General features: G+C 44.1%; 1 protein-coding gene across 9 annotated transcripts in view; it reads left to right on the forward strand.

The window, feature by feature from the left end:
• Positions 1–23,337, forward strand: part of LOC112227935 (anion exchange protein 2) — an 80,496-nt gene that overhangs the window by 53,548 nt on the left and 3,611 nt on the right. For 7 of the 9 annotated variants that reach the window (XM_024392955.2, XM_024392953.2, XM_024392951.2 and 4 more), the window contains 18 exons: positions 7,543–7,702; positions 7,881–8,119; positions 11,176–11,300; positions 13,290–13,489; positions 15,526–15,662; positions 17,764–17,944; positions 18,030–18,165; positions 18,544–18,745; positions 18,987–19,092; positions 19,229–19,413; positions 19,597–19,810; positions 19,995–20,201; positions 20,510–20,658; positions 20,844–21,038; positions 21,651–21,887; positions 22,029–22,118; positions 22,301–22,467; positions 22,834–23,087. In XM_024392955.2, the coding sequence (XP_024248723.1) occupies positions 7,543–7,702; positions 7,881–8,119; positions 11,176–11,300; positions 13,290–13,489; positions 15,526–15,662; positions 17,764–17,944; positions 18,030–18,165; positions 18,544–18,745; positions 18,987–19,092; positions 19,229–19,413; positions 19,597–19,810; positions 19,995–20,201; positions 20,510–20,658; positions 20,844–21,038; positions 21,651–21,887; positions 22,029–22,118; positions 22,301–22,467; positions 22,834–23,087 (3,184 nt within the window). Of the gene's footprint in view, positions 1–1,389; positions 1,509–7,542; positions 7,703–7,880; positions 8,120–11,175; positions 11,301–13,289; positions 13,490–15,525; positions 15,663–17,763; positions 17,945–18,029; positions 18,166–18,543; positions 18,746–18,986; positions 19,093–19,228; positions 19,414–19,596; positions 19,811–19,994; positions 20,202–20,509; positions 20,659–20,843; positions 21,039–21,650; positions 21,888–22,028; positions 22,119–22,300; positions 22,468–22,833; positions 23,088–23,337 lie in introns of all 9 variants that reach the window. The other 2 variants (XM_024392957.2, XM_024392958.2) reach the window with 1 other exon arrangement.

The raw sequence follows: 23,337 nt of genomic DNA on the forward strand, positions 1-23,337 counted from the left end.
CTCTTTACATTCAAATTGCCATCGATAAAATGCAATTATGTTCATTGTCTGTAGCTTATTCCTGCCCATACCATAATCCTACCGCCACCAATGTTGACATCAGCAAATTGCTCGCCCACATCACACCATACACGTGGTCTGCGGTGGTGAGGCCTGTTGAATGTACTGACAAATCCTCTAAAACGACGTTGGAGGTGGCTTATGGTAGAGAAATTAACATGAAATTCTCTGGCAACAGCTCTGATGGACATTCCTGCAGTCAGCCTACCAATTGCACGTTCCCTCAACTTGAGACATCTGTGGTATTGTGTTGTGTAACAAAACTGCACATTTTAGAGTTGCCTTTTATTGTCCCCAGCACAAGGTGCATCTGTGTAATGATCATGCTGTTTAATCAGCTTCTTGAAATGCCACACCTGTCAGGTGGATATATTCTCTTTGGCAAAGAAGAAATGTTCATTAACAGGGATATAAATAAATTTGTGCACTAAATTTGAGATCATCTTTTTGTGCGTATGGAACATTTCTGGTATCTTTTATTTCAGCACATGGGACCAACATATTACAGTTTGTGTATATTTTTGTTCAGTGTAATATAATTTCCCTTTTTTTTGCATGCAATGTAGCTCAGTATTTGAAGTATTTATTTTTTTACAGTCATTGCTCGTCTTTATCACGGGTGTCAATTTCAGACCCCACTGTGTGTATATATACACAGTATAGTGTATATACCCCGAGTGTACAAAACATGAACTCTTGCTCTTTCCGTGACACAGCATTCACCTGGTCAGTCTGTCCCTTATTGATGTCACTTGTTAAATCCACTTCAATCAGTGTAGATGAAGGGGAGGAGACCGGTTAAAGAGGGATTTTTAAGCCTTGTCACAATTGAGAAGTGGATTGTGTATGTGTGCAATTGAGGGTGAATGGGCAAGGCAAAATATTTGTGCCTTTGATGGGGTATGGTAGTTGGTGCCAGGTGCACAAGTTTGTCAAGAACTGCAACGCTGCTGGATTTTTCACACTCAACAGTTTCCCATGTGTTTCAAGAATGATCCACCACACAAAGGACATCAAGCCCCATCCCACTCCAAGGCCTCTGACAGAGATTTAGGGTCTAAAGTACCTTGGTCAATATTGACACGTACCAAAGTTAAAATGAGGGAGGTGAATGCAAGGTATTGTTTGAGGACCATTCAAACACGGCTTGCCCTTTCAGGTGCTGTTGGTTTGTCCTCAGAGCGAGAATAAATGCAGAGTCTTGTTTATTCTAACACGGCACAATCATAAGAGAGAGGTTAGTGCCAGGCTGGGAGATACAGTTCCGATTAGCGTATCACGTGGTCACAGGGAGAGGGCTCTGCTCATTCTTGTGTTTTTTTTATATAGGGTGTTGCGATTCAGAGCCCCACAGTGTCGCCGTAGATGAGGGCTTGCCACTTGCCTCAAACACCACTCCTGACTCCCAACACTCATACCACAAGTCATCCCATTGAAACATGAGTCTGGTAAGTCCCTTAAATCACGGATGGTAGAGAAGGAGAGCATATTTTTTGTCTTTCTATTGCTGGTTCTTTTGCTGTAATGGTTTGTTATTGCACATGTTTTTGGTTGTGGGAAATAGTTTCACCTCGCTGGCAATCCCTTACACATCCTCTCTAGCTGTCGAGATTGACTGTTAACCGCTGTGCACAGTAATGGGCTAAAAGCTGTCTTTACTACTGGAGTTCCTAGTGAGTGGGGATGTTTTTCAGGTAGACTTGGCTGTCATTTTCTAACTGAACTTTGATGCTTTAATGAAAAATAGTATGTGGTTAAGATTGGCAGCACTACTCTTGGATGAAGTGCCCATCAACTGGAATTCATGTGTTGATAGTCTGTAGTCCTTTCCAATACAATCAAAACTTTCAAGATTTCGATTGTAGCTTACACATCCAAAGACTGGAGACTGTCACAGAAAGCAACTCTCAAATGTGTTTCTAATGGAGGTCACTGAGGTAAGGGTGAGGGTTTAATTAACATAAAGGGGTTCCACACATGCAAGCTGCTGATGAGTGCCTTTGGAACATCTACATTTTATAAGTGTATTATAAACAGGTTGGTTCGTAGTCTGAATGCTGATTGGCTGACAGCCGTGGTATACCACGGGTATGACAAAACATGTATTTTTACTACTCTAATTACGTTGGTAACCGGTTTATAATAGCAATAAGGCACCTTGGGGGTTTGTGATTTATGGCCAATATACCATGGCTACGGGCTGTATCCAGGCACTCCGTGTTGCGTCGTGCATAAGAACAGTCCTTTGCCGTGGTATATTGACCATATACCACACCTCCTTGGGCCTTATTGCTTAAAGAAAACAATTTAATTGCCTGTACACCATTACAATAAATCCGTTATTGATTTTAGGCAGGGCATTTTAGCTCGTACACACATGGAGTGGTTATTCTGTGTTCAGCTTAAAAAGTGATTATTTGAAACAGATTATATGTTTGAGTTATTTGGCAACTTGAGTTGTGAATGATACAAACCTTAATGTCTTATGAAATGAAACAAACACGGGCTGCATGATTCCACTCTATTGATAATGTAAAAAAGGGGAAAAAATGTCTTGTCTTAGTGTAATTGCCTATTATGTGTGAAATTAGTTTTGATTTATAATGGCCAATATCAGCTGGGCAGGCTAAACACCACCACCACCATTATATAATGATTAAGCTGTTTATAATTTAGCATACACACAATTTTTCTTTCTTGAGATAACAAAAAGCAGCATGGTGACATCAGCATTGTGACAAATAGTGGCTGTAGGCTACATATATAGACATTTTTGTATTTTCATTTTTTTTGTTTAAAAGGGTTTGTTATAAAGTTCATGTAAAAAAAATAATTAAACACTGAAATAGTAATACATGTAAAGCAAAAGCACAGGTGAGGAATAAATAAGACACTTCTAATTATATAAATAAAACCAAGGGAAAATGATAATACTGCACACAAAGTTTTAGCTTCCTATAATGGCTATTGTTTCAGTCCACTATCATATGCTATAAGGTTCCGATTTTAAGAAACGCCAGCATGTTTACTTTGTCGGGTTTCAGTGAAGACCGGAGAGAGGTAACTACGTTCCCTGCCGTGTTGAACAACCTCTCTGACAGTGCTGGTAGCACACATGCACATCTACTTTTTGGCAAGCAGAGCCAATAAAGGTAAACGAGAGTGGTTATCCCGCCACCATGACAGGGGGTCTGGTTCTTTCCCTTCCATATAGCAGGTCATCTCGGTGTCAGCACGCACTCTCAACTTTAGTTGTTCTACAAAAGTTAGGCTATATGTTTTGATTTTTAATACATCACGTGTCTTTCTCACAGGCTACAAGTGAAGACAGACACTTCCTGGGATGCAACTGCTTGCGTCCTTATCCAATTCCGAGGTGCTTATTGAAGATATTGGAAGGACTGTCCACATTTACTTTTTGTCAGCCAATAAGATGACTAGGTCTAACGAACAGCAAAAGCACTAGCCTATGTTAATCTACTATCCCCCATAGTAAAAAAAGTCGACCTGTTCTGTATGAGAAATGAATATTCCAAATATAGTCTGGGACAGTTGTAGGATGCAATGTGGCTGACACAACGGATAAGAACTATGGCTTAAAATGTTAAACTTTTAGGCTATTTCTTCACATTATAAGCGCAGCAATGTGCACATGGCAGTAGGCTATAAACGAGAATGTTCCATTTGCGGGAAAACACCATTATCAAAAGTGACTGCGAGCAAATGTGATTATGCATGTAATGGTTTTATTATAAGATAATCTCTTTACAACAGGAGTAATATTAGCCTATCACTTGTGAGTTTATATATTATTACTTGTGAATAATGCCCAGCATGAGAAACAGCCTTTTCTCTCAACTTTTTCTAATCCTAGTTGCACACCTCATGTAGTAGCACATAGGCCTATATGTTTAGATAAGGTTTGTGTCTTAACACATACTAAATAATATGGGTGAAATTAGTTTTGATTTAGACTGGACCATTATCATGCACCTGTCTCCAAATGGACAGTGGGGGAAAAAATACATTTTATCTATGCACTTAAATAGCAGATGGAGGATGCTTTCCCTGTGATTAATTTTCATGCCAGCCAGGTAGGCTATACTCCAGTTGTAAAAAGAAGCAATGTGCTTAATATTAGGAAAGTTGAGCAATAAATATAGTAGGCTTAGCCTATAGAAAGCTGATGGGATCCTCCTATTTTTGAATAGAGGTCATCACTCTGTTTTCTCCCGCAATTGCATAGCCTATAGAAATATTGCACAAAATCAGCTCATGGGCTCTCATGAAGTGTTTGATTAGATTTTTGATAACATTTGCATTGATGTGAGAATGATTAGAGGGGCAATAGAGTGCTGAGTACCAGGCAGTTAGCAAATTTGGTAGGCTACTAATGACCATCAGCAGCATCAGAGCTTGGAGCAGCCTAATTACCGTGACTAAACGGTCATGTGGAATTTGACTGCCTTCATGACTCATGATCGCTGGTGTGGCGGTGACCGCATTACCGCAACTGCCCTATTTGTGGCACATGTTGACACTGTCAGGGATTCGTCTGGAGGGTTCTGTGTTTTACGCCTGTGTGTGGTATGTGTGTGTTTGCAGGTCACACCATAACTCCATGACATGGTAGCCATTGCTATGAAGATAGTTTTGTGCTTTATGAATATTTTCTTACTGTTCCGTTTTCCAAATTTCTTCCCTATATTTTACACATGCAGCCCCATTGCGGGAAAAAAAAGGTGACATTTTGAAGGTAGAAAATTGCAATGATTAAGCTAAGAGTTACTCCATACACACAGTGCAGATTTATTTATTTATTGGTGTTATTTGGTGTAAGATGGACGAGTAGGGAAAAAGCCCATTGTCCACCATTTCTACAGACTGATGGGGAGTGTGAGGTGGAATAATCATATCTCATCAATGTTTTTTCCTTGGTCCCCCTCGAGTGCAGGGGAGAATTTAATCTACTGATGACATGTTAAATGGCCTGAGAAAGGGTTTGGAGGGGCGTTAAATGAGGCATGGTGCCGTGACTGTTTGGCCAGTGTCACAGGAAGGGAGAGTGCTCAGTGAGGAGCCGCACGATCAGTACTGTAGCCACAGCAAAATCTGCTTTGCCTTAGCGCTGGACAGAGGAGACAAGGAGAGGATCCCCCACTTTGTTGGGATCAAGTTCACCTGTGGCTCCACCTTTGCAACCATCCTTATCACAGCATGTCTCCGGCAGCCCAATCTAGCACCCTGCTGCAGGGGAAAACATCACTTACCTCAGGGTTTCTCAGCCCTCTCCTCAGGGACCACCAGGCGTTTTACATATTTGTTAAAGCCCTGAACTGGCACACGTGATTCAATTATTATTATACTGAACCAAAATATAAACGCAACATGTAAAGTGTTGGTCCCATGTTTCATTTCATGCTGAAATAAAACATCCCAACATTTTTCCATTCGCAGAAAAAGCTTATTTCTCTCAAATGTTGTGTACAAATTTGTTTTACGTCCCTGTTAGTGAGCATTTCTTTGCCAAGAGAATATATCCACCTGACAGGTGTGGAATATCAATAAGCTGATTAAACGGCAGGATCATTACACAGGTGCACCTTGTGCTGGGGACAATAAAAGGCCACTCTAAAATCTGCTTTTTTTTTGTCACACAACACCATGCCACAGATATCTCAAGTTTTCAAGGAGCATGCAGTAGGCATGCTGATTGCAGGAATGTCCACCAGAGCTGTTGCCAGAGAATCTCTACCCTAAGCTGCCTCCAACGACGTTTTGGAGGATTTGTCAGTATGTCCAGCCGACCTCACAACTGCAGACCATATGTCATTACGCCAGCCCAGGACCTCCACATCCTGCTTCTTCTCCTGAGGGATGGTCTGAGACCAGCCACCCAGACAGCTGATGAAACTGTGGGTTTGCACAACCAAATAATTTCTGCAGAAACTGTCTCAGGGAAGCTCATCTGCGTGCTTGTCATCCTCACCAGGGTCTTGACCTGACTGCAGTTTGCCGTTGTAACTGACATCAGTGGGCACACTGCAGAAGTGTGCTCTTCACGAATGAATCCCTGTTTCAACTGTACCGGGCAGATGGCAGACCGAGTGTATGGCGTTGTGTGGGTAAGCGGTTTGCTGATGTCAATATTGTGAACCGAGTGCACCATGGTGTCGGTGGGGTTATGGTATGGGCAGACATAAGCTACGGACAACAAACACAATTGCATTTTGAATGCACAGAGATCCTGAGGCCCATTGTTGTGCCATTCATCTGCCGCCATCACCTCATGTTTCAGCATGATAATGCACAGTCGCAAGGACCTGTACACAATCCCAGGAAGCTGAAAATGTTCCAGTTCTTCCATGGCCTGCATACATGTCACCAATTTGAGCATGTTTGGGATGCTCTGGATCAATGTGTACAAGAGCGTGTTCCAGTTCCCGCCATTATCCAGCAACTTCACACAGCCATTGAAGAGGAGTGGGACAACATTCCACAGGCCACAATCAACAGCCTGATCAACTCTATGCGAAGGAGATGTGGCGCGCTGCATGAGGCAAATGGTCACACCAGATGCTAACTGGTTTTCTGATCTACACCCCTACTTTTTTTTGTGACCAACAAATGCATGTCTTGTGAAATCCATAGATTAGGGCCTACTGAATGTTATTTCAATTGACTGATTTCCTTATATGAATCCTTGAAATTGTTGCGTTTTAAAAAATATATATTTTTGTTCAGTGTACTTAATCATTCGAGTCAGGACATACCTCCCCAGGATGTCCCCAGGATCTCCATCACTCCACCATCCACGACCATCCATAGCACCACCCTGTCCAAGTCCTTGATCAGAGCTTGTAGTGTAATCACTGTTTTAATTTGAGGCTGTTGTAGTGTTCAGAGACCAAGCACAAGCTCTTGTCCTTTCAGTGGATTTTTCCTGTGGGAGGACTAGCACTTCCTTCAGTGTCAGTTTGGTTTGAGCTGCATGGCTTTGACAAGGGGAATGGGGATGAATGAAGTCGGCAAACAACCTCAATGATCAAATCTGAATAAATGGATTGCCTAAAATGGACAATGGCCCAGTCCCGGAAAAAGTTCCTTGGCACTCCCATGTTGATCTGAAAGAATTGTATTAGCAATATAGTTGTAGCTATAACATTTAGAAGACTTGATTACATTTTCGCCATACTGATTTATGTCTATCCAAACCGTTCAGATTTACTGTGGGTCTAGGGGTTGTTTCTGAATGGGGCCTTCAACATGGTTCTTTCTCAATTCGTCTTTCCTTGATTCCTTGCGTCCTTATCAAAACCCATTGGAGAAGGTTCGAGGGGAGAGGGAACTTGGAACTTCTCCTCCAATACAATTAAAAGGAGTCGAGGAATCACAAAGATTAATTGAGATGAAGCCAATACCTTTTCCTGTCTTCCCTGACTGATCTAAATTGACCCTGTCCTCCCTCTCTTCCTCTCTCAGCCGGAGGCGCCATCAGCCTCGTCCATGCGAGGAGCGGTTGAGGAGGATGAAGGGGACTTGAACAAATCTCTGGGGGTCCAACGCTTTCAGCAGATCCTCAGCTCTGCCCCCAGGGTCCCCGACGAGCAGCACCGCACCTACAACGAGGAGGACTTTGAATGTAAGCACACACACAACTTGCACACATGCGTAGGTGGCTCACATACTTTTGCAGAAATTGTGGAGTGGATTACCTTTTTTTTGTGAATCGTAAATGTAAACCGTTGATTTACTAATAAAATAAGTCCCTCTGAAAACCACACAAAATGTTTGATCTACTAACCATTTCCCTGCTGCAGACCACCGTCACTCCTCGCACCACATCCACCACCCCCTGTCCAAGCTGCCCTCCGATGGGAGGAGGAAGAAGAGCGGCAAGAAGAAAAAGAAGGAAAGAGAGCGCAAGGACAGTTCCGGCCCAACCAGCAACACCGCCATTGAGGAAGGAGAGGATGAGGAAGATGATGAGGAAGAGGGTGGAGAGAGCCACACCCATCTCTCTGAGACAGATTGTGACACCGTCAAAGAAGACGTACATGTAATGACACCTTTTATGTTTTCAAATGCGCTTTAACATTCACTTCAGTTGTCTTGTCAGTTGTTTTTTTTAAAACATGAACCAAAAGTAGCTTAGCGTAAGGCAGGGTTTCCCAAACACGGTCCTGGGGCCCCTCCTGGTTGTACGTTTTGTACTAGCACTACACAACTGATTCAATTAACCAACTCATCAAGCTTGGATTATTTGAATCAGTGTAGTGCTAGGGAAAAAAACAAAACATGTTCCCAGGTGCGGCCCCAGGACCCAGTTTGGGAAACCATGGCGTAAGGCAATATGCATATCTTACTCCACTGATACTGGGGCTGCGTGCCAAATGACACCCTATTCCCTATTTAGTGCACTACTTTTGACCACCAAGGCCCAGGTAAAAAATGTAGTGCACTATAAAGGGAATAGGGTGCCATTTGGAACACTGACATGTTTTTTATTTTGCAGTGTGGCTGTGGTTCAACAGATTGAACCCCCCCTGTCAGCATTATCATATTTTCCTCTATGAATATTTAAACACAAGCTTAATGAATTATTTAACTGGTTTGGGGTTACACTGTTATATCACTGACAACTATTGTGTTCTGCCACACATGACCGGTTTTGACCTGTGATTTTCTCATATGAAGCTTTCTTTTATTCTTGAAATATAAAAGAAATGCTCAAGAGTGTGAATTCTCACAAAACCCTGACGAAAAAAAGACCATGATTTTTGGGATGTTTTTATGAAATGTAATCCATAAAATAGTCCTTTGGAGGATTGTTGACATGTATATTTAACATTTTTATCTAAAATAATTTATCAAAGTTGGCATATTTATGACATTTTGGCCTCACCCATGTAACCTTTTACTGCAGTGGGCTAACTCCGGGTCGGTCACACAGTGTTTCTTGGTAGTGTTAAACAAATCTACTTTGAAACAAAAGTACACACCTCACACACATGGTTATGGGCAACAGCATTAAAAGACACTAGTACCATGTCAGATACAGAGTTGAAATGTATTACATTTTGAGTTTGATTATTCTCTTTAGTTTGATTTTATTAGGCTTCTCCTTAGCTGACGTGAATGGCGACAGCTTGTCTTCCTGGGCTCTGACGCATAACTAAAAATACATTACAGACAAAGACAATTTACATACATTTAAAACATTAACATAGAAATTACAGACGTTTATATTTAAAAACGTTTGGTCATATGGGGGAGAGGCATTGTGGCGTGAGTTGTCTTTGTTTTTTTTAAACCCGGTTTATTGGCACTATATGAGATGGAAGGGAGTGCCATGGATTAATGGTTCTATACAATTTCTAGATTCCCCCCTCAACCTGGGGACTATGAACACACACCTGGTATCATGTCGGGTGGGGTAAGTATGTCTGTCAGAGCTATATATAAGTTGACTATGCAGGCAAATTTGAATATTTCTCTCAAAAACAAGAATTGATGCTGTCAATCTCTCCTCTACTTTGAGCCAAGAGAGACTGACGTGCAGACTGTTGACATTAGCCCTCTGTGTACACTGAAGGGCAAGACTTGCTGCTCTGTTCTGGGCCAGCTGCAGCCTTTCTAGTTTCTTCTTTGCAGCACTTGATCACATCGCTGTGCGATGGTCGATATTAGATAACTAGAGCCTGCAGGATTTGTTTTATCGACTGTGGTGTTTAAAAATGCTGAGCATAACTTTATCACAGACATACCTCTCCCCTCCTTGCAACAATTGAATCAATATGCCTTGACAATTTACAGTCTTAAGTTGACACCAAGCCGTTTAGTCTCCTCAAAACAGCCACATCATTCATTACCAGATTCTGCTGAGGTCTAGAACTTAGGGAATGATTTGTATCAAACACAATGATTTCAGTTTTAGATATGTTCAGGACCTTTTTGTTACTAGCCACCCAATCCAAAACTGACAAACTCTTTGTTTAGGGTTGCAGGGACTTCACTAGCTGCGGTTGCTGACATGCATAATGTTGACACACAGGCTTTGTTCAATGCTAGTGGTAGATCATTAGTAAAAATAGAGAACAATGAAGGGCCAAGTGCCACCTTGCAAAATACCACACTTTGTTTAACATTAGAGAAGCTACCATTTAAAGAGAACCCTCAGTGATCTATTAGATAGATGGCTCTCGTCCCATGATATGGCAGGGATGTAAAGCCATAACACATAGATTTTTCCCGATTTATGGTCAATAATCTCAACGGCTGCACTGAAATCTAACAAAGCTCCCACTATCTTATTATCCATTTATTTCAGCCAATCACCAGTCCTTTGTGTCAGTGCAGTACATGTTGAGTGACCACCTCTATAAGCATGCTGAAAGTCTGTTCATTTGTTCACAGAGAAATAGTATTGTACCTGATCAAACAACCTTTTTCTAAACGTTTGCTAAGAGCCGGCGGCAAGCTGATTTGGTCAGCTGTTAGAACCAGTAAAGGGCGCGTTTACCGTTATTTGGTAGTGGAATGACTAGCTTCCCTCCAGGTCTGAAGATGAACACTGTTCTCCGGGCTCAGATTAAAGATATGACACAGGAGGGGCAATGTAGTCTGCTACCATCCTCAGTAGCTTTCCATCTAAGTTGTCCTAACCAGGTGGTTTCTCATTATTGATGGACAACAATCATTTTCCCACCTCTCCCACACTAACTTTACAGAATTCCAAATTACAATGCTATTCTTTCATTATTAGGTATTTTGTGCATGAATATGATGGCTCACAGTTTGCCCACTTTGCCAATGAAATAGTCATAGGCAGGAAACACTCAACTTTACAAAAGCAATAAACCAAGCTTTCTCGTTCAGCATGTGCCGCTCTTTGATGACAACATTTTGTGAAAATCCCCCATTAATGTGGTTATTATTTTTTTTGTGGTCTAGGTTTTGTGATGAATCCCTCTGAATGATTTTAAGTCGATTCATTTTCTACATATCTGTATTGTTTTTCCCCCCCCTTTACCGTATACCCTATTGCAGTTATTTTCAATAGTATGTTGAATATACAGAATGTTCATGTCATGTGTGCCCTTACTCCCTCCATAGTTCTTTCTGTCAGATGAAGATCGCCTGGCCACACCTACCACAGACAGCCCCCACCCTGCCCGAGGGATGGAGGTTGTGCCTCAGTCTGCTGTGGGCACCGAACCTGAAGATGCCGCCTCCACCGAGTGAGTACACCTCTCTGAATACACCCATATTTTTTATTTCATTATTACCGTAATGAGGTGATTGGGTGAGATAATTTTTGCCAGTTGAAGTGTCACCCTGCTTTGCGTCACAACACGACAAGGACTCTTTTGTAGCACTTAGCCTGATACTGCTTGCTCTGAGGCGTTCTCAGTCACTGATTGGATGAGAGAGAGTGTGTGTGTGTGCGTGCGGTCTCACCCAGGCAGGCCGGCACACACTGTGCGTTACCATGTTCCCGGCATCCAGGCAGCCTGCAGGGTTCTGATCTAATAGGACATGATTCATCCCCTTGCAACAACACATATTTCACCTGTCTGACTGTCTCCATAGAGAACAGAACACTGACCCTTCCTACTAACACACCTCTCCCTCCCTCCACCTATGGTATTTAGTCTCAGGACACATTAGTGCTTTGTCTTTTCTCCTTTCTCCAGTCTGCCGAAGTTTTGCTCTGTGTGGACTTCCTCCTAATAGTACTACTAAAACTGCAATACTATATACATTGGAAGATAGAGATGTCAAACAAGTGGATTATTCTGACCGGGGAGGGAACTTCTGAATATAGTTGGGGAAAGTAACGCCCAAAGTTTCTTTTTTTTCTGAAACAACCATAAAGTGCTTAGGAGACAGTTTGACGTCTTTAGGTGAGTGAGTGTCGGTTTTTGGGAATGATCTGTTTGCTGGACTGACGAATTCTAAGTGGGCATCTTCTCCTTAGTTTATGATGACATTTTTATGATTTAGTGCACCTGATTTTTTTTCTTCTGTGAAATTGGCTTCCTGTATGTTTGTTCCAAGGAATGTTGAAGGAGACCAACAAACTGTTCTCCTCTTATCTTAGAAAATGTGAATTTTGTCATCTATTGACCCCTAAATTAAAAATGAGTTAAGTTGTGTAGCCCACTTCAGAGCCCTATACTATGAATCAAGTTTGAGGAGTTAGCGAGGTAACTTGGGTCAACTCTGAGATCAACTTGGGATAACCGACACCACAAAAATCGTGCAGCTTTTAGCCAGGTACATTTCTATGGCATCATATCCTTCAGAACTAATCTGCTCTGGGGCAGACTAATTCAGGGTTAACTCCATTTTATCCTGAAGTGTCTGAGCCACGAGTTGAGAACCAATGAAAACCGATTCTCTCCCTCTCGCAAAGAGTGTGTCACCGTACCCTTCATTTGAGGAAGACTACTGATTTAAATATTTTATTAATCAAATGTACTTTTGTGCGTTAAATTCCTATCGTATTAGTAATGACAGCGTTTGCTTTCTGAATTGTACATTTCGCGCAATTGTGTTTTGAAATTTGTTAGCGGGCTAACTGACAGCCGCATCCAACCATAGACATACAGTATAATCCATAGATGGCAGTTCCCATTCAAGTCAATGACACTGTCGAAGGCTTAGGCCTAAACGTTTGTCTATATACCTACCATGAATGAAATAAATACTAAAAAGAAACCTGATCTCCTTTTTGAGTTGAGCTACACAATTTTGGAAGCCATTGCTAGTGTACCCGTAAGTTTTAACAGTCAAATTGCCATGGTTCGAGGTTCCAAAACCCTAGTGGATTATGTCTATGATCACAATGCAATAAGCTATTCCACAGATCGAAGGAGCGCTATGAGTGGGGAATAGTCTGCTAAATTTGCCAGAACTTTTTCTTTCATTTAGATTTTGGCACAAATAAAAATGTGGCACTGACTCACCCATGGATTGATGTTTCAGCATTGTCTCAATGAAGAGTTCGGTGTTACAAGCCTGCTAGAGTTGGAGGGAGGCGGACGATCAATATCTACCATCGTAGTACGGATGAAGCCTGACCTGGAATGTGAAGCTAACTAAAGTTGGCTAGCTTTATAAAAGCCTGAGTAGCTAGCTTGCTTTCTTAGTACACCACTCAGGGTCACGTCTTAACTTTTATTGACTTTAAAGTTATTAACCCTGTTCTTTCTCTCCTCTCCCAGAAAGCCCTGTCCGACCTTGTCCAGCAGTGACCCATCCGACCCCGCCTCTCTGACCCGCATAGCCAGCCGCAGCTACGACCTGCAGGAGCGCCGACGTACGGGCAACATGACTGGCGCCGAGCAGGCCAAGTACCATCGCATCCCCACGGATGAGAGTGAGGCGCAGACCCTGGCCTCGGCCGACTTGGATGGCATTAAGAGTGAGTCTGGGGAAATGGAGAAACATCACTTTAGACATTTCGTTCCGGTTTACAGATTAAGCCTAATCATAGACAAAAAATAATCTCTATTGAAAATGCTTCTTAGTCCAGGTTTAGGCTTAGTCTGTATCCGCGAAACAGCCCCTACTGGTTCAGTCATTCATTTGTTGTCGACTGAACTGAAGCAATGTTTTAGTGCTTACTTTATTGTATGTATTATTAAATGCTTACTTTATTGTATGTATTATTAAATTCAGAAGACATGTTGGTTCGCTCTTTGTTATGTTCAAACTTCTTGTACATTTCCAGACTGTTTTGTCCATTGGGAGATTTGTTCAGAAGCCCAGTACTCTAAACTCTCCCAGACCTTGGAGTGCTGCAGTCATCTGCTCTGCCAGATTAACTTTTAAAGACTGCTGTGAGTGTGTGTGTTTGTGCGTGCAATTCGGCCTGTTTGATAGCCCACATTATTACCCTTCCAGCTGAGCACTGTGATTAGAGTGGAAGAACAGTCTTTGGCTCCACTGAAGGTCGGAATGCTCAGAACAGAGAATGAAAGAGAGGGGGGCACACAGGGGTACATTAATGAGGGGCACTATGAGTCAGTGTGGCCCCCCCGTTGCCCTGTGACGTCCCCAGCTCCAGGGGCACCAGAGGTGATTTACATCAATGGGGGTCGACCCCTCAGTGGACAGCGGCAGCTTATCAGAGTGTGGCGGACAGGAAGAGAACAGGAGCGAAGTCCTCTTGTTAAATTTGCCTGTTCCCGCTGTCAGCTGAGGCCCTTGGAACCAGGCCCAAGCCAACCTAGTGGCTAATTGAGAAAGCTGCCCTTCTGGTTCACAAGTCCTGAGTCATTAGTGACAATAAAACAATGGGGAAGAGCTAAGTCATCTGAAAGAACAACATGAGAGGGAAGCTGATGAGATGCATGGTGATGATCTGATGTAGGTCCAGTGCCATCATGGGGCTACTTGACATAAATGGTATGGCCTTTGTCCTCTAATTTGTCCTCTTTCTCCTCTCAGCATAGAGATCATATTACATTACTAGTCATAAACCCTTCAAGTTTCAGAATGGTTTGAAAATGACATAGGTTACGCATTTTATTCGGGAATTTTAATTCCTCATTCTATGATCTTTTATTTTCTGCAAAGCAGCCTGGGAAAGTGCCTTTGTGGCTGGCTGCAGCTCAATGATTGGAATGATTAGATCACTCTCTCCTTCCCCTTCTTGTTCAACCCTCCGGTTGTTAGCACCTCCGCTAGCTAATGCGCTCGGACGGTTTCTACCTCAACCAGGTCAGGTGGTGGTCAAGGAATGGCAACTTTTTTTGCCGCTTTTCTTTGAGCTCCAGTCCTGGACACGCAAGGACTGGATCTTGAGACGGTAGAGGTGACTGTTCCTCATACCCATGCCAGCTTTATGCCAGCACTGCGCCCACCTCCAAGCTCATCTCCTTCAAGAGTGTCATCCAGTTAGGCCCGTCCCACTCTGGGTCTGCCCAGACACTCATGAGTCAGGAGTCAGACACATCGTGGAGCCTCTAGGGCGGACTAACGGTTCCAGTGGACATTGCGTGGAAGTCGGACAAGTTACAGCAACACGGATCATCAAACCTGTTGCACCTACCCTCTCAGATATATCTGAGAGACTCTGCCATCCAGCCTCCTTGTCCAGGTTGTCCTTCGTTTGAGGCCACAGCAAGGTCAGGTGGGAAAAAAAGCAGCAGCCTGGCCTCTGAGTGTGGGACTCTGAGATTTGACCTGATGGTGGGAATGTCATCCCAGAGCCAAGAGCTCACCGTTAGGAAGATCAATGTTTGGGGAAAAAGCTACAACACTACAATGGATTGTTGACCACTGTTAGTCAATGTTTGGGATCACAATCGCCACCACAGTCATATTCAAAACAAAGAATAAGGGGATGTCAATACATGATAGATCACTATATACAGACAATCATGAACCTCTATTGCGATGCCTGTCCATATATGGTGATGATTTTGCACTCATCTCTCACTTTTTACTCCTCAGGTCATCGTTTTGAGGATGTCCCTGGGGTACGGAGACACCTGGTCAGAAAGAGCACCAAGGGCCAAGTGGTGCATGTCGGCAAGGACCACCAGGAGACCAGCATACGCAGCCAAAAAAAGGACCGGACCCCACATGAGGTGAGTGTCTGAAAAAACAAGCATTAGTACCCACTCCTTTGCTTGTGTTGGGAAACAGTGTCACACAGTCCCTTGTTTCAGATAGTATGATTGGGTTTTATTCATTTAGATGTTTTTCATGGATTTCCTGACGTTTTTGGCAAGGAGGAAGGTTTGAAGGTATTGTTGCTGCTTGTTTTAAGACATTCCATGTAGGACACGTGTAGGTGATGTTTGTCTTTGGAGACCAGTTTCTATGTTTTGCTCAGTTTAGACAAAGGTAAATGGGGTTCATTGTTTTCTTGACCCCCCCTCCTCAACTGGAAAATACAGCAACAAAAAAATCCCCTCGTTCTGTTTGGGCGCAGCCCCCCTACAGTATCTTATGTGGATAGGAGAGGGGGCAGAACACAATTAAAAATGAATGAGTTATTTTCTTTCGCACATCAAAAAGAAAGAGGCAGCGAAGAGTTCAGGTAACAATACACCCGGTGCTCCCTGAGAGAGGGAGCCATGTTTTAATAACACACACACAGAGGCCCCCAACAACAGGTTCCTCTCATGGTAAAGAGTGTGTACGAGCTACAGTGTGTGTGTGGGGAGATGTAAGGGTCGCCTGCTCTGTGCACGGGTCAGTGTGATGAGCTCACCCTCTCGCTCCTTCCAGTCGTTACCGGCAGTGGTTCTGTACCGTTCTGCCTCCCGGCCAGACGGAATGGTCCTATTGGACTACTCCGGCCATATGTCCCGGCCCCAGAAGGTGAGGCGGCTTAGCCGGCCAGACACAGGTTCCAGAAGTGTGGGTTTGCATGTGGCGCCGTGTGTCTGCACGTGAGGGTAGTTACAGTATGATCACTCGCTAATCATCAGTTATGTTGTTGGCTTGGTACTAAAACAGGTAGTAGTGGGTTGGGTCGCACTAACTCACCAGCATAGTTTCTCTTTAACCAGCCTGTTGTGACGTGATAAGGCTGTAATGGTGCAATACTGTGTTTCTACTCATCAGAGTCTCTGCTATTCTACTGTATTTATACCCATCCGAGTCTTCAGTATTTCTACTCATCAGTCTCTAAAATTTGTACTATATTTCTACTCATTACAGTTTGTGGATGTTCGGGAAGAACTTAATCTCAACGGAGCGTCTGTGGTGCTCACTCAAATGGTTTTGACTGAAATAATGTTGCGTTTACTAGTTGCTTCGGCTATTTTCTGTCCGTGGCCTATATTTGCGAAGTGTATTGACTTTGGGGATAATTTCAATGCATGTTTGTTGGGTGCTAATATAGCAGAGTAACACTGAGTGTGTTAGTGTTTGACGTCAACATGCACCGTATACCTGGGTTCAACTACCATTTTAAAATATTTTGAACATTTTGCTCCAGCCTGCCTAGAATGCCAGATGGACTGTGTTTGCAGTTTGGGGACTATTTTATTGGTCCATTAAGCCAGGCAAGCTCAATCAACCACAAATAAAGTATTTAAAATAGTAATTGAACCCAGGTCTGATACATTTTGCATGGTTTTCAGGAGTCAGCAGGTTCAAGGCCTGGTGCCAACTACTTTCACACTTGGCTTTCACACTTGAATATGGCCAAAAAAATGCTATCTGGGATCCTTGGGACGTCCCTAACCCCTTGCCTAACCTTAAATAGAACCCTTGCCTAACTTTAACCCTTACCTTAACCATTTTACATTTCAACTTCAACTGGGTAGGGCCATCCCAAGGATCCCGGATAGCAAGGACCGAAGCAGATCTAGACACATTTAAGCTAATCGAAAACAATTTCCCCTGATAGTTCAGTTATTCCAATCCTCACTGAATCTAATCAAGTTTCCTCAATAATAACTTGGTTTGAAGTGTTTGAAGGAGATGCTGGTTTCAACATTTCAGACTCCTGGATGTGCATGGGCATCTACACAGAACATGCTAATATCATGGATATTGACTTGCATGTTTGTCCAAAAACTAATGCTACAAAGTTAGCAATTGGAGACGGTCACTGGCCAGGTAAACAAAATAAATGATTACTGTCTTACCTTGTACATAGACTTCTTACAGGGTAAGGAAACTAATATGTAATTTGGGTGAACTATCACTTTAATATCCATCTCTCCCTCTCAGGTGTTTGTGGAGCTGAACGAGCTGATCATGGATAAGAACCAGGAAATGCAGTGGCGGGAGACAGCGCGTTGGATCAAGTTTGAGGAGGACGTGGAGGAGGAGACGGATCGCTGGGGCAAACCCCACGTGGCCTCGCTCTCCTTCCGCAGCCTGCTGGAGCTCCGCAAGACCATCTCCCACGGTAGGAGAGGAGGAGAGAAAGAGTGTGTTTGTGTACATCTGTGTGTGCCCTCACTGCAGTGTGCCGTGTCTCCTCTGCCACCCAGGGGCGGTGTTGTTGGACCTGGACCAGAAGACTCTGCCTGGCATCGCCCACCAGGTGGTGGAGCAGATGATCATCTCAGACCAGATCAAGGCTGAGGACCGCGCCAACGTGCTCCGAGCCCTGCTTCTCAAACACAGGTACAGCACTACCACTACACCTACAAATCATCTAGGACCGCTTAGTGAAAAAAACACTCTTAAGACGATCTCAACTCTTAGTATGGAAGTACGGAATACTGCCGTAGTTTTAGCAAATTAAGTGTTTGGGCATTACTGTATTTATACTCTGGCTGTTGTTTTTCAACAGGATACATAAGACAAAATCGCTGGAGTTCGTCTAACATTCTGATCTCATAGATGAAATGGCATTATTAGTTCAGCATGTCAATTCACACGGATGAACTTTCCATGCCTGTCCCCCACGCTGCCTGCTTGCTTGGTAGGTCCCACCTCGCCCTCTCACGCGATGTATCTCCTGCTCAACCTCTGTGTGCCTTTCCTTCCCTCTCCCCGCAGTCACCCGAGTGACGAGAAGGAGCACAGCCACAACCCCTTCCCCAGGAACATCTCTGCGGCCAGCCTGGGCAGCATGCTGCCTCACCACCACAGCTCCAACCACATCCACCAGCCAGAGCCCTCCGTCACAGAGCCCCTCATGGGCTCGGCCAGCTTGGCGGAGCAGGAGACGCGCGTCGATGTGGAGAAGAACGACGTGCAGGTACCTACAGCTCCGGGTTGATTGATACTATGTGGTTTACTGTTGCGAATGTAGGTTAGATAACTTATTTGACTGACGGAGAGAGCAGGCAATAACTTTGTGGTGGAGACATGTTTATTTGGATAGATATGTATCTTCTAGCAGTTCATGGTTGAGTCCCTTTTTAATGATTACGGTCTCCCGTTGGTCAGCTAGACAGAGACCTGCGTTAACTACGTTATGATTTGGTGTTCTGCAACAGAAGGAGTCGACTCCAAATATTGGCATGCACAGGTCCAAGTCCAAGCATGAGCTCAAGCTGCTGGAGAAGATTCCAGAGAATGCTGAGGCCACTGTTGTCCTTGTGGGTGAGTTGAATTGTGTTTTCTTTCAAGAAGGTACCGTAAGGTACCCATTTGTTAACTGAAAATGAACCAGTAAATACTGGCTGAAACCGGAGTGTAAAATATTGCAGTTTCCCAGATACTCTGTTCCTCTTTCCAGGCAGTGTGGACTTCCTGGAGCAGCCCACCATGGCGTTTGTCCGGCTGCAGGAGGCGCAGGAGCTGGACTCTGTACTGGAGGTCCCCGTGCCCGTCAGGTTCATCTTCGTCCTGCTGGGACCCTCCAGCACCAACATGGACTACCACCAGATCGGACGCTCCATCTCCACACTCATGTCTGACAAGGTCAGCGTGGGACCAATTTAGAGCAGACCGAGTGCAATAGTAAACCTTCCGTGTTGTAATTTCACTGGTTTCAGTTTCCATTCATGTTTTCATTTGGTTTAACTGTTGTTACCTCTGAAACCTCACACAGGATGATGAGTATAAATCCTTATATGTTGTGTGTTTGCCTCCCCTTCCCTGCAGCACTTCCATGAGTCGGCCTACCTGGCCGACGACCGTCAGGACCTGCTCAACGCCATCAACGGCTTCCTGGACTGCAGCATCGTGCTGCCCCCCTCGGAGATGGGTGGCGAGGAGCTGCTCCACTCAGTCTCTCGCTTCCAGAAGGAGATGCTCCGCAAGAGGGAGGAGCAAGGAGCCCTACTGGCCAAGGAGCCCAAAAGCCAGGAGGAGAAAGGTGGGGGGAATTCTGACATTTTGGTCAAATGATGTCCTAGCAACTTTCCCAGTGTCTCAGACCGTTATCTGGATGATAATGTTTTAAGAGTTTCCCCTTTTTTTTTCCAAACCAACTTCATTTTTGTAGTGCAGATTTTGAAATTGAAGTCCATGTTAACACGGCCTGTGTTCATGTCTTCCAGAGTCCCTTCTATCGCCCGGGAAGCCGGGAGACGACCCCCTGCAGCGTACGGGACGCCCCTTCGGCGGCCTGATCCGGGACGTGAAGCGCCGCTACCCAAAGTATGCAAGCGACTTCAAGGACGCGCTGAACGCCCAGTGCGCGGCGGCCGTCATCTTCATTTACTTCGCCGCCCTCTCCCCAGCTATCACCTTCGGAGGCCTCCTGGGTGAGTCCCCCAGGGGTTAAAGATGGCTAGCAAATTCTGGCACATTAACAGAAATGTTGATGAACGTACATTTTCCCTGTAAGTTCATTAAGTAAGGGGAACAATGAACAGGATGAAAAAACTAACCACTCCACAAATCCATCCGATACCAATCTACCCCAACCAACACACAACCAGACACTTAGCATGTGTTTAAGTCAGGCATTGGAGCTGTATTTAATGTTATTTACTAATGTTTTCAAATAATGTTCTTAGGTCGTTTCCTGAACGTTGCCTGTGCGGTTTCTTGACTGTGTGCCTTGTGGTAGGTGAGAAGACTGAGGGTCTGATCGGTGTGTCTGAGCTGATCGTGGCCACGGCGCTGCAGGGCATTCTCTTCTGCCTCCTGGGGGCCCAGCCGCTCCTGGTGGTGGGCTTCTCTGGACCCCTACTCGTCTTTGAAGAGGCCTTCTACTCTGTGAGTTACCTTAAACTGGATTCGGAGATAACATTCTTAACTACTGCTTAAGAATCCCTTTTGTATTTCCCTGCCGTTGATGGTGTATGTAACAAATCTTCCGTCAGTGTCATAACTTGTCACATCCTCTACCACTCTAGTTGCTTGTGTCCTAACCTCTCTCGCTCATATATATATATATATAGTTCTGTAAGGGGAACGGGGTGGAATACCTGACGGGCCGGGTGTGGATCGGCTTCTGGCTTATCATCATCGTGGTGATGATGGTGGCCTTGGAGGGCAGTTTCCTGGTTCGCTTTGTCTCGCGCTTCACCCAGGAGATATTCTCCTGCCTCATCTCACTCATCTTCATCTTCGAGACCTTCTCCAAGATAGGCAAGGTATTGTAAACCTGGAGCTCAGTTGACTACAGTATTGAAACTGATAAACTATTTAGTGCCCTTATTAATGCTAAAAGCATTGGATTTGTAGAGGGGGATCAAATCTGTCTCTAGATTGGACTATGCTCACAACATGGGGTCGAAATAATACATTGCATAATATGATGCAAAATGCATCTTACTGTGACACAGAACTTAAAAAATACTAAATGTATCTTACACTTGATTGTTGACATACAAAACATTTTGGGGCCGTATCGACTGGACTAATAAAACAAAATACCAAAAGATAGTTTTTGAGTGGTATTTTCCTTTTAACAGGTAAGTATTTTGTGATTGAGTGGCCCTGATCCGAGAATAAAGTGAATGGGACAGAAAGCCCGACTATAATCCGGCTTCATGAGTTCAGGAATGTTACTATTTTCAGACCTTTGCCAACACAAGACTTTGAAGGGATTATTTGTCTATGAATTCATCTCCATTCTCAGAACGTGTTTGTGCGGGGACCTTAAAGGTATAATGTCAGTTTTAATCTCTCTGAAGTCGTGTTGAAGTGATCTCGGTCTGAAGGAGGTGCTTTAATGCGAACCATTTTTCTGTGTCGCCGGGCAGATTTTCGTGGAGCACCCGCTGCAGCGCTGTTCCTCTGGCAACAGCACGGCGGAGAACTCCACAATGGAGAATAGCCCCCTGGAGCTGTTGCTTGGCAATGGCACCATTTCGGTGGTGCCGGTGAAGGTCTGGAGGGAACCCAACACAGCACTGCTCTCCCTGGTGCTCATGTCTGGAACCTTCTTCATTGCATTCTACCTGCGCAAGTTCAAAAACAGTGCCTTCTTCCCCGGCAAGGTAAGATACAGAACCATTATCAGGATGTATGTCAATTTAATACAAACTTAATAAAACTAAACATAATTATTTTGGAGTTTATTGTCGAATCACAGAACGTTCCTCCCTAGTGTCCCTTCATGCTGTTTTTGTGTTGTTCAGCTACGTAGGATCATTGGCGATTTCGGGGTCCCCATAGCCATCCTCATCATGGTCCTAGTGGACTACAGTATACGTGACACTTACACACAGGTGAGCAGTACTGCAATGACAAGAACTCCAAAGACCTTCATTAGTTTGTTAATTGAATTGTTTCGATTAAGCTTAACTTCTGTTTTACTGATAAATTCTATAGAACCCGTTTCTTTGAAGACATATTACGTCATGTCATTACCCTCTATAACACACGTCACTTTCTCCCTGACCTTGTGTAGAAACTGAGCGTGCCCAGTGGCTTCTCTGTGACCAGTCCTGAGAAGCGTGGCTGGGTGATCAACCCCCTGGGCATGGACACCCCGTTCCCCATCTGGATGATGTTCGGCAGCATGCTGCCCGCCCTGCTGGTCTTCATCCTCATCTTCATGGAGACACAGATCACCACGTGAGTCAGGATCACACACAACTCCCTCCCATCCCCCAGGGTCTTCTTTCCCCAGATATTCAAATCAAAATCAAAACAAATCTAACTTTATTTGTCACATGCACTGAACACAACAAGTGTAGACCTTACCATGAAATCCTTACTTACAAGCCCTTTAACCAAGAAGGGTTAAGAAAATATTTACCAAATAAACTAAAGTAAAAAAATTATAAAAAGTAACACAATAACATAATTAAAATACATGGTGTGAATAGACGGTATATACAGTGTGGTGAGGACACGCATGGAAGACATTACATTTGATGTATTATATATTTATCAGATTTAGTCCTTCTCAACCATCTGCGCCTCTCCCTCCCTCCCTAGGCTGATAGTGAGTAAGAAGGAGCGGATGCTGGTGAAGGGTTCTGGCTTCCACCTGGACCTGCTGGTGATTGTGGTGTTAGGGGGCACCTCGGCCCTGTTCGGCCTGCCCTGGATGGCAGCCGCCACCGTGCGCTCCGTCACGCACGCCAACGCCCTCACCGTCATGAGCAAGGCGGTCGCCCCAGGTGACAAGCCCCGCATCCAGGAGGTCAAGGAGCAGCGGGTCACAGGGTTGCTGGTGGCCATCTTAGTAGGTGAGTGTCTTATCGGCTAGATGTAGAATAGACTAGAATGGAGGATGTTTGGCGCTTCTAAAAAGTTTAACGTAGCTTCCTCCCATTGACTCCTCCCTTCTCTAGTGATTTGAAAACATAGGATAAAAACAAAATATACAAGTGAAATATCTGTGACTTTGCTTCTGTTCACTTGGCTTTTCCCATTCTTATTATTTTACATCAGACTGAAAGAAGAGGCAACTGTAATAGTATTAAGATGCACTCAGGT

This window comes from Oncorhynchus tshawytscha, linkage group LG29, assembly GCF_018296145.1.
Source record: "Oncorhynchus tshawytscha isolate Ot180627B linkage group LG29, Otsh_v2.0, whole genome shotgun sequence".
NCBI classification, from domain to species: domain Eukaryota; kingdom Metazoa; phylum Chordata; class Actinopteri; order Salmoniformes; family Salmonidae; genus Oncorhynchus; species Oncorhynchus tshawytscha.